General features: G+C 41.8%; 1 protein-coding gene across 1 annotated transcript in view; it reads right to left on the bottom strand.

Moving 5' to 3' along the window:
- The window catches only part of LOC145358504 (endophilin-A2-like), a 129056-nt gene that overhangs the window by 32273 nt on the left and 84427 nt on the right, over positions 1–12356 (bottom strand). The window contains exon 4 of the mRNA XM_080212619.1: positions 4086–4229. Coding sequence (XP_080068745.1) covers positions 4086–4229 — 144 coding nt within the window. The remainder of the gene's footprint in view (positions 1–4085; positions 4230–12356) is intronic.

Here is a 12356-nt window from a genome sequence, read left to right as displayed (position 1 = left end):
GATGGAAGTGCATTATCTGGGACGTATACAGGCGCCACAAGAGAACATCTCAGCTCAAAACAGACTACAACTTTTAGGGCAGATCAAGTTTAGAAAAGTTAGATTACTGAGCAAAAATTACTCTAGGAAGTCCCATTCCTTTTGGAAGCTTCTATACAATAGTTATTCCTTTTCCTGCTGAATATTACCAAGTACCAATTTATTGTAAACGTATTTTTTTTGAAGTGTGATAGTTACTTTTGAAGCATTTTTCTCCTTTAACCCTTTCATTTCATCTCCCATACACCTGGTCAAGAGGATACCTAGTAAATTGCCATTAATCTGTATTTAACACTGTTCTAGAACTGGTCTCTAAGAGATACATTAGTGTTACTTAGATCATTTAAGCTTATTTATTCGTGTCGTAAGTAGGCTTACATTAACACAGCAATGAAGTTACTGTGAAAATCCCCTAGTTGCTAAGCTCCAATGCCTGTTCGGCTACACAGAACAGAGAATGGCCAATGCACCTAACCAGCACATCTTTTGGACTGTGGGTGGAAACTGGAGCATCCCAAGGAAAGCCACGCAGACATGGGGAGAACGTGCAGAATCCACACAATGATCCAAGCCAAGAATCAAACCAGTTCCCTGGCACTGTGAAACAGCAGTGCTAACCACTATGCTTGAGGCAAAGCATCTAGCCTTCACAACATATCTAATGATGGACAATTCTGAGACATAAGAAGCTGGGATACTAATCAGCTACATTACCATACCAATTTTTCAATAAATTGTCTGCATATTTAACTTATCTTTTCTCCTTTGCTCCCTCTCTTTAAAGGTTCATGCCCCTTTGGATGAAAATGGAGAAGCAAATTGTTACAAGCATGCTGATTGTGAGCACCCTCAACTGACTTTTCGTCCCATTAATCCTGTGGGAGAATCTCTCATTTCCACACAACACTTCACCTCCCTTCTCCCCAGCTGAAACAAAGAACTATTTATGCGACATGCTATGTAAACTTCTGCTAATTTATGCTGCACTGCAATGTGCAAAAATATTGAAAATCGGAGGAATAAACTTTGTGGCCTGTCGAGCCAGCGCTGCCATTCTATATGATCGTGGTTGGTCTTGGACTTGAATTTCCTACCATTCCCCATATCCCATAATTCCCTGAGACACTGAAAATTTGTTGAGCCCAGCCTTAAATGCAACCCTTGTAATAATTTGCCAATGTGCCATTTGTCTTCCTAATTGCTTGCTGCACCTCCATGCTAACTTTGTATTCCTTCTACAAGCACACCAAATTTTCTCTGAACAAATTTGGCACTTTTTAAACAATATTCTGCTTTTCTTTTCTTAAAACCTAAAGTGAACAACACCACACTTCCCTACATTATACCCTGCCATCTTGTGGGTCCCGAACTCAACCTGTCAATATCTTTACAGCCCATTGAGCTCCCCACACCTTGCTTGGTAATATCAGCAAATTTTGATACATTATTCCCTATTCCTTTGACTAAGTTAATATATCTTTGCAACACTCCACAATTCATTGCATTGAAAAAGCTCTGTTTATGACTACTCTCTGCTTTCAATCCATTAACTAACGTTTATCCATGCTAAAATATTAACACAACTTCATGAACCCTCATCTTGCCTATTAACTTTTTTGTGGAACCTCAAATGCCTTTTGGAAATCTAGGTATACAACATCTACTGGTTTCCTTCTACCAGGCTAGTTACATTCTCAAATGACCAAAAGATTTGTTATAGAGAGTTTCTCGGTAAAATCATGTTGGTTTATTATAATTAAACTGTGCTTTTCTAAATGTTAAGTCTTTCTTAATAATGAAACACTGCATTTTCTGAACAACTGATGTTAAGCTAACTACCCTGTAGTTCACTGCTTTCGCCTTTCTTGAAAACTGGTGCCAGTTACTAAAATCCAACGTAATGGGACCTTCTTGGAATTGAAGGAATTTTGGAAAATCATAGCCAATACATCCATCAGTTCCCACTGGATGCAGCCATCACTTTTAGAACCGAGGTGAAGGCTGTCACACTCGTGATTTGTCAGATATTAGTCTCTTAAGTTCTCTGCTGATATTAATTTCCTCAGTTTTTAGCTCTTAAGTCTATTTCTGGTTTAAAACTTGTATCTTCCACTGAAGAGGCAGACTATTTTTCCCAATGCCTCTACCATTTCCTAATTCCCCGTGATAGTTTCTCCTTCTACGAGGTCTAAATTTACTCCAGCTACTCTCATCCTCTATCTATACACATAGAAGTTTTTACGATCATGGCTCGTCTCATTTTATTTTTTCCTTTTATCACCACTTTTTGGTAGCCCTCCACTAGTTTCTGAAACACTCCCAATCCTCAGAGTTGCTACTGGTTTTTTCTAACATTGCAAGCCTCTTATTTTAATCTACCACTATCCTCAGTTTCCTGAATGAGACACAGACGATTGTTTCTTGCCGAGTTTTTGTTTTTCAATTAATGTCTTCTGTTGAAGATTTTGAATTGTTTCTTCAAATATTTCTCACTGCTAATTTACCTCCATATCTTTTAGTCTATTTACCAATTAACCCAGTTCTCTCCTCACAGATATGTAATTGGCTACGTTTAAGATTCTTGTCTGAATGAGTCTATGTCAGTTTCAAACTTACCATGGAATTTAATGGTATTATGATCACTACTTCCCAATGGATCTGATTAGCGCTGCTTCATTACACAATACTACATCTAAGACACCTTTATCCCTGTAACATGTTGCTCCAAACAACTGTCATAAAAACTTCATACAAATTCATCTTTTAGACCATTCTTGCCAATTTGACTGCCCAAGTCCATGGGAAGATTAAAGTCCCCCCAGTTATTACATTTCCTTTGTTACAATTTCAATAATTTCTTGTTTAATGCTCTGTTCAATAATATGTCCAAGGTTGGGAGTCCTCGAAACTACTCCCGCCATTGTTTTCTGACTCTTGCGATTCCTAAGTTCCACCTACACTGTTTGTACTTCATGATCTTCTGAAGTCATATGCCTTTTCAATCATGTCATCTTTTTACTGTCAGTAATATGTCTCCTCCTTCGCCATTTCATTTGTCTTTCTGAAATGTTATGTATTCTGGAATATTCATTTCACATTCTTGATCCCCCTTGTAATCATTTCTCTATAATGGTGATTAGTTGCAAATCATTTGTCTCTATTGAAACCACAAATTAATCTATTATTGCAGATGCTTCACGCATTCATATAAAGAACATATCCTAGTAAATGATCTAAATGATTATTTTAAATTTTAAATTAGATTTTGATCATGATCTTTAATTTCAATTTGTTGCTTCCGTACCCTGCAAGGTCCTTATTCACCAATACACGCTTCTGCTGGAGTCGCTTGCTGTCTTACTCTGCTTGTCTTTACCCACATTGCTGCACTGTTATGATGCCTTAACCTTTTTTTGGATCTCAAAATCTTTCCCAACCCACACATTTCCTGCCCCCCCTCCTCCTGGTGTCTACATGAATTATGACAAACTGATCCTCCCCCACATAATCCAAGTTCCTCTCCAGCTGCAAGAAGATGTCCTTAATCTTGGTACCAGGCAGGAAACACGACCTTCAGAGTACCTAATCATAGCTGCAGAGAACAGTAGCTATCCCCCATTAATGCTTTAACCTAACACAATGAAGTCAGATGCCCAGGTACTTCATGGACATGCAAATCAATATTTTTATTCAAGTAATGTAGCAATCATAGAATCCCTACAGTACAGCAAGAAGCCACTTGGCCCATGGAGTCTGCATTGACAACAATACTACCCAGGCCCTATCCACATAACCTCACTTTTTTTAACCCGCTAATCCCTCTAAACTACACATCCCAGGACACGAAAAGGGCAATTTGGCATGGACAATGCACCTAACCTGCGCATCTTTGGACTTTCAAATGGACTTTCTTTGGATCTTTCAATGACAATAAAAATGCAATGCTGACAGTTTTAATCCCAAAAGCTCTGGTGCCCACGTATCTTTGGCTTTCAAAGATGGGTTCTTACTGACAAAATCACCACTAATCAAAATAGTTTACTTACCAAAATTTGATTCTTCACCCAGATCCTTCCCAAATTTTATCATGGATTCTCCGAGAAGCCCTTCTGGTTGAGGGTACCCTGGATTTTTTACTTGCCCACGAATCTTTGACACGGTGTTCAGCATGGTTAGCTTAGCTCTAGATGCTGTGAAAAGATGCAAAGAGTTCATTTTGGCAATCAAAAGATCTTAAGAGGAATCCAACCACTAGATAATTTTCAGTAAAAAGGTCAATAAATTACAAATGTTTAGTGCTCACATAATGACATAAGAAATATTGAGTAGAAATTGAAAGGATAGTATTACTTTCTAGCGTCACAAAATTCAATGTTATCCCTCAGATTTTCACATTAAAACTCAACTTTCATTGTAAATTCACTAAAGCTGAGAAATCTAGCAATACAGTCAAGTGCTCTCAGTGTCCAAATTTGGGTACATCAGGACAAAATATTTTGAGCTGTAAATTAAAAGTTTATTAGTGTCACAAGTAGGCTTACATTAACACTGCAATGAAGTTACTATGAAAATCCTTTAGTTGTCACACTCTGGTGCCTGTTTGGGTACAGAGAGAGAATATAGCACAGCCAATTCACCTGACCAGCACGTCTTTCAGACTGTGGGAGGAAACTGGAGCATCTGGAGGAAACCGAAGCATCTGGGAGAAAACCCATATACATGGGGAGAATGTGCAGACTCCGCACAGACAGTGACCCAACCAGGAATCAAACACAGGTTCCTGGCACTGAGGGGCAGCAGTGCTAACCACTTTCCCACCGTACCAGGTTATGACACTGGCAGTAGTTAAAATCTGAAGTCATGAATTAAGAGTTCCACAAGAAGAGTAATGAACATAGAAGCTGTTTTTATCCTTCTGCTAATTACTCACACAGAGGTCTTGAAGAGCAGCCAAACGATGGTCAACATTTTAACCCGAGGTACTAGTGGTTACAAACCTGTGCCTGCTAATGGCGGAAGCACTTTGAAGAAAGTTCTTTTTATATCTTTCACACTAGTGTCAGATAGTCAATTGCACCACTATTTCATAAAGCACTGGTCCCACACTTCTGGCAGAAAACCAGATTTGGTGAATCCAGCCACCATTAAGATCTTGTAATAAAGTGGTACTTGCCAGCACAACAACTGAAGCTATGTTAAATGTGAGGGATTATGGGGATGGTGGGATAAAGTGGTGAGGGCACAGCATTTTCTGTTTTTCTTTCAGATTCCAGCATCCACAGTATTTTGTTTTATTAACGGAAGTAAAATGGATGCTGGAAATCTGAAACAAAAACAGGAAGTGCTGGTAATAAAGTCAGGCAGAATGTGTGGGAAGAAACAGAATTACATTACAAGTCAACAACCTTCCAGCAGACTGAATAATGATAGAAATGTTTTAGCCTCGAGTCAGTGGAAGAAGGGAGCAAGGAGAACAAAAGGAAAGGCCTGTGATAGGGCGGAAGACATGGGGAGATTAAATGACAAAGAATTTCACAGCCTAAAAACCAAAAAGAGCATAAAGGACTAGATAAAGTAACAAAATATACATGTAAATGAGGTGTGCAGCCATCCAAATGAAACCTAAAGGGATAAAGAATCAAGTTTATTTGGTAGCATAAGCTTCTGGAGCACTGCTTCTTTGTCAGGTGAGGGCATTCACTTGATGCAGCAGTGCTCTGAATGCTCATGCTACCAAATAAACCTGTTGGACTTTAATCTGGTACCGTGAGACGACTTATCGTGCCTACCCCAGTCCAACTCCGGTAATTCCACATCATAAAGAAACAAGTGAGACGAGACTGAACCAGCAGAAATCTAAAATGATGATCTAAAACGGAATTATGATTTACAAGTGATGAACTCAATGTTAAGTGTAGAAAGCCCTACAATGCCAAGTCGAATGATGAGGTGACAGTCACCGAGTTTCGTTGAAACACTGTGGCAGGCTAAGGACAAAGGTCAGAGTTGAGTACAGAGGAGTGTCAAAGTGATAAGCGATAGAAAGCTCAGGGTCATGCTTGTGGATTGAACTGAAGTGCTTTGCATTTGGATTCACCAATGTAAAGGAAACCCTATCATGAGCAGCAATTACAGAATACTACATACTGCACTTGTTTGAGGCCCATAAAACAGGCAAAATAAGGCTAAATTTATACTCTTATGTGCAGTGTCACTGGGCCTCTAACAGAAATCTTTGTTTCTGGGTTGGTCACAGGTGAGGTCCGAGGACTGGAGGATAGCCAACGTTGTCCCGTTATTTAAGAAGGGTCGCAAGATAACCTGGGTAATTATAAGCTAGTGAGCTTGACTTCAGTGATAGTGAAATTGTAGGAGAATATTCTTAGAGATAAAGCTCATACACATTTGGAACTGAATGGTCTTATTATGACAGACAGCATTGATTTGTACAAGGGAGGTCATGTCTCACTAATTTGATTGAGTTTTTTTTAAAGGAGGTAACAAAAAATTATTGACGAGGGAAAGGCTGTCGTTGTTGCTTATATGAAGTTCAGTATGCATTTGACAAAGTCCCTCACGGCAAACTGGTACAAGAGATTAAATCACATGGGATCGGGGTGAGCTAGCTAGATGGATTCAGAACTGGCTTGGCCAAAGAAGACAAAGGGTACTGGCGGAAGGCGTTTTTCTGAATTGACGACTAACTAGAGGTATTCTGCAGGGATCAGTGCTGGGACCTCTGCTTATGACTTGGAAGAAAACAGCTTGTCTGATTACCAAGTTTGCAGATGATACCAAGATTGCTAGAGTTGTGGATAGTGATGAAGATTGTCAGAGAATACAACATGACATAGATAGACTGGAAAATTGGGTAGAGAGATGGCAGATGGAATTTAGTCCAACCAAATGAGAGGTGATGCAGTTTGGTAGATCCAATTCAGATGGAAGCTACAAAATATTAGGCAGAATCATCAGGAACATAGGCACATAGAGAGATCTGAACGTGCAGGTCCACAGATCCTTAAAAGTGGCAGCATAGATGGAAAAAGCAGTGAAAAAAAGCATATCGCGTGCTTGCCTTCATCAGACGGGGCATTGAGTATAAAAGTTAACAAGTTATGTTACAGTTACGTAAACCGTTGGTTAGGCCACATTTTGAATACTGTGTCCAATTCTGGTCACCACATTACCAGAAGGATGTGAGGGTCAAACCATGGAAAGCAACTGGCCTGGATGGGGTACCTGGACGTGCAGTCAAATCCTGCACAGATCAGCAGGTGGCGGCATTCACAGACATCTTCAACCTCTTCTTAGAACAATCTGAGGTCCCTATCTGCTTCAAGACAACCATCACCCTGCTGTCTAAGAAAAATCAAGCAGCGTGCCTTAATGACTAATCGGCCAATGGCTCTGACATCTAATCATTATGAAGTGCTTCGAAAGGCTAGTTATGGCATGAAATCAATTCCAGCCCCCCAGACCACCTGGGTTCAATAGTTTGCCCACTGCTGCAACGGTCCACAGCAGACGCCATTTCCCTGGCCCTGCATTCAACCATGGAACACCTACATAACAAGGACACCTATGTCAGATTCCTATTTATTGAACACAGCTCAGCCTTCAACACTTACTCCTACGAAACTCAAGACAGGTGTCGGATCTCTTGGTGGGAGAACATCTCGGGGATGGAGATCATAATTCTATCTCCTTCACGATAGCATTGGAAAGAGATAGGATCAGGCAGGCTCGGAAGGTGTTTATCTGGAGTAAGGGGAAATATGAAGACATCAGGCAGATAATTGGACGAGTAAACTGGAAGAATGTGTTCTTGGGGAAAGTACTGAAGGAATGTGGTGGATTTTCAAGGAATGTTTGACTGGAGCTCTGCACGACAACGTTCCGATGAGACAAGGTGGTTTTGGTAGGTCATGGGAACCGTGGTGCACGAAGGTTGTGTTGAACCTAGTCAGGAAGAAAAGAAAGGTGTACAAAAGGTTCAGAGAGCTAGTAGATGTTAAGGATCTAGAGGAGCCTAAAAAGGAAATTAGGAGAGCCAGAAGGGGTCACGAGAAGGCCTTGACAGATAAGATTAAGGAGAATCCCAAGACATTCTACAAATACGTGAAGAGTAAAAGGACGAGAAGTGAAGGGATAGGACCTATACAAGGTGAAGGGAGAAAAGTCTGTGCGGAACCGGAAGAAATGGCAGAGGTGCTTAATGAGTACTTTGCCTCGGTATTCACAGTGGAGAGTGATCTGGGACGTTGTACTACAGGTTTGTGGCAGACTAAAAAGATTGACTATGTGGACGTTAAGAAAGAGGATGTGTTGGAACTTTTAAATTCTATCAAGATAGATAAGTTGCCGGGACCAGATGGGATGTACCCCAGGTTACTGTGGGAGGTGAGGGAAGTGATTGCAGAGTCTCTGGCAATAATCTTTACATCGTCGATGGAGACGGGAGAGGTTCGAGGATTGCGGATGTGGTTCCTATTTTCAAGAAAGGGAACAGGGATAGCCCGGGAAATTACTGACCAGTGAGTCTGACCTCAGTGCTTGGTAAGTTGGAGAGAATACTGAGGGACAAGATTTATGAGCATTTAAAGAAGTTTAGAATGATCAGAAATAGTCAACACGGCTTCGTCAAGGGCAGGTCGTGCCTTACGAGCCTAGTTGAGTTCTTTGAAAATGTGACTGAACACATTGACAAAGGGAGAGCAGTGGATGTGGTTTACATAGACTTCAGCAAGGTGTTTGATAAGGTCTCCCATGCAAGACTTCTTGAGAAGGTGAGAGGGCATGGGATCCAAGGGGCTTTGGCCTTGTGGATCCAGAACTAGCTTGCCTGCAGAAGGCAGTGTGTGGTTGTGGATGGGTCTTTTTCTGCATGGAGGTCGGTCACCAGTGGAGTGCCCCAGGGATCTGTTCTCGGACCCTTGTGGTTTGTCATTTTCATAAATGACCTGGATGAGGAAGTGGAGGAATGGGTTAGTAAGTTCACCGACAATACGAAGGTTGGTGATGCTGTGGATAATCTGGAGGGATGTCAGAAGTTGCAGCGTGACATAGATAGGGTGCAAGACTGGGCAGAGAAGTGGCAGATGGACTTCAACGCAGATAAACGTGTAGTGGTCCATTTTGGCAGGACCAATGGAATGAAGGAGTACAATATCAAGGGCAGGAGTCTTAGCACTGTTCAGGAGCAGAAGGATCTTGGGGTCCGGGTCCATAGGACGCTCAAAATCGGCTTCGCAGGTGGAGGATGTGGTCAAGAAGACATATGGTGTACTGACCTTCATTAACGGAGGGATTGAGTTTAGAAGTCAGGAGGTAATGCTGCAACTTTATAAGACCCTTATCAGACCCCACTTGGAGTACTGTGCGCAATTCTGGTTGCCTCGCTGCAGGAAGGACGTGGAGGCTATTGAGAGGGTGCAGAGGAGATTTACAAGGATGTTGCCTGGATTGGGCGGCATGCCTTACGAAGATAGGTTGAGGGAGCTAGGTCTCTTCTCCCTGGAGAGATGAAGGTTGAGAAGTGACCTGACAGAGGTTTATAAAATGTTGAGGAATTGATAGGGTGGATTCTCAGAGGCTATTTTCCAGGGCTGAAATGGTCACTACGAGAGGACACAGGTTTAAGGTGCTGGGAAGCAAGTACAGAGGAGATGTTAGGGGTAAGTTTTTCACTCAGAGGATGGTGAGTGAGTGGAATCGGCTTCCGTCAGTGGTGGTAGAGCCGAACTCGCTGGGGTCTTTTAAAAGACTTCTGGATGAGTACATGGAATTTAAATGGGATTGGGAGTTACAGATAGTTCTATGGCTTGGTAGGTATGGATCGGCGCAACTTGTGGGCCGAAGGGCCTGTTTGTGCTGTAGTGTTCTATGTTCTATGAAACTCATCTCCAAACTCCACATTCTGGGCTTCGGCACTTCTCTCTGCGACTGGATCCTGAACTTCCTAATCCTCAGACCACAATCAGTAAGAATTGGCAACAATACCTCCTCCACAATCATGCTCAACATTGGTGCCCCACAAAGCTGTCTTCTTATACACCCATGACTCTGTGGCCAAATTCCCCTCCAATTCAATTTTCAAGTTTGCTGACGACACCACTGTAGCGGCTCAGATCTCAAACAATGATGAGACAGAGTACAGGAATGAAAGAGAATTTGGTGAACTGGTACGGCAACAATAATCTCTTCCTCAATAAATCAAAACAAAGAAGCTTGTCATTGACTTCAGGAAGCACAAAACAGAACACGCTCCTGTGTACATCAACATGGACAAAGTAGAAAGGTTTGACAGCTTCAAGTTTTTAGGTATCCAGAGAGAGTTCGGTGCAGACTCGATGGGGCCAAGGGCCTCTTTCTGCACTGTAGGGTTCTATGATCACCAACATCTTACCTTGGTCCTCCCATGCCGACACTATAGTCAAGAAAGCCCACCAACATCTCAACTTTCTCAGGAAATTTGGCATGTCAGCTACAACTCTGACCAACTTTTATAGATGCACCATAGAAAGCATGCTTCACGGTTGTATCTTAGCTTGGTATGGCTCCTACTCTGCCCAAGACCACAAGAAACTACAAAAGGTCATGAATGTAGCCCAGTCCTTCACGCAAACCAGCCTCCCATCCATTGATTCTGTCTACACTTTCTGCTGCCTCAGCAAAGCAGCCAGCATAATTAAGGACTCCACGTACCCTTGATATTCTCTCTTCCGCCTTCTTCCTTCAGGAAAAAGATACAAAAAGTCTGAGGTCACGTACCAATCGACTCAAGAACAGATTCTTCCCTGCTGCTGAGAGACTTTTGAATGGACTTACCTTGCTGATAGTTCTCTACACCCTAGCTATGACTGTAACACTACATTCTGCGCTCTCTTGTTTCCTTCTCCATGAGCAGTATGTTTTGACCATACAGCACTCAATAAACAGTATTTTTCACCATGTTAATACATGTGACAATAATAAATCAAATCAAAAGGCTTTGGAGAGTGTTCAGTAAAGGTTTACTAGGATGTTGCCTGGTATGGAGAGTATTAGCTGGGAGGAGATTGAATAAACTGAGATTGTACTCCCTGGAAAAGATGGAGGCTGAGGGGCAATCTGATAGAAGCTTAAAAAAATTATGAGGCACACAGGGTGAACAGTTGGAAGCTTTTTTCCAGGACAGGAATGACAATTACAAGGGAGCACAAGTTCAAGGGACAAAGATTCAGTAGAGATGTGCAGAACAATTTTTTTTTTTTACACAAAGGGTGGCAGGGGCCTGGAATGCACTGCCAAGTGAAGTGGTTGAGGCAGACACAGTGACATTTAAGACTTATCTAGACTGGGTGACAGTGGTTAGCACTGCTGCCTCACAATGCCAGGGACTCAGGTTCAATTCCTGATTTGAGTCATTGTCTGTGTGGAGCTCTCCCCATGTCTGCATGGGTTTCCTCCAGGTACTCTGATTTCCTCCCACAATGAGAAACATGCTAGTTAGGTGCATTGACCCAAATTGTGTCAGACTGTGGCGACTAGGGGAATTTCACAGTAACTTAATTGCAGTGTTAAAGTAAGCCTTACTTGTGACTAATAAATAAATAAACTTTTACTCTAACTTGGGAACATGAACTGACGGGGAATAGAGGGATAGAGGCAGTTGATCTAGATAGGACAATGGGATTGGCATGGGCTTGGGGGAGAAAGGGGGTTGCTGAAGGACCTGTTCCTGTGTTGTATTGCTCTTTTCTCTTTGACTCCATTTATTGTCATAGCCCTTAGACTGATATATAGGTGTGAAGCCAAGGGCTTTTAATTTTAGAGATTCACATCAAATATATTGCTTATGAATTTTTGAAGCAAGTATTGAAAGGAAGAAACATTAATACATGGGATTCTATTCAGTGTACTTAACACAACATGGATGCAAGGGAAGTCACCAAGGCCATGTGAAAATTCAGCACTCAGCCCAAGCTTTACAATGGTCTCCCTCCAGGGTACACAGGAAGCCAGAAATAGCTATCAGCATAAACCAATATATGCATCCCTTCAATTGTGTGCTTATCTTGTTTTAATCTAAATTCATCACTTCCTCTAATGGCCTACTGGGTAAAGGCACTACCTCGTGTAGCACCATCAGACAAAAGGAGGCAGGCCCAGGGTTGAATCCAGTGTTTGTGCTGAGTTAAGCTAATTTCAGTATTTAAGTTTCCTGCTCTTGATTGTTATCCAGTAATTCCTGTTGAAATAGATCTTTGACACTGTTAGGCTGGAACAGGATTGGAAGTGGCTGTATGCATCTGATATTGAATTGCATGTCACCA

Source organism: Carcharhinus amblyrhynchos, chromosome 26 (assembly GCF_965287045.1).
Source record: "Carcharhinus amblyrhynchos chromosome 26, sCarAmb.v2.hapA, whole genome shotgun sequence".
Lineage (NCBI taxonomy): Eukaryota > Metazoa > Chordata > Chondrichthyes > Carcharhiniformes > Carcharhinidae > Carcharhinus > Carcharhinus amblyrhynchos.
Note: the sequence above shows the minus strand (reverse complement) of the source record. Positions and strands in the feature narration are given on the sequence as shown.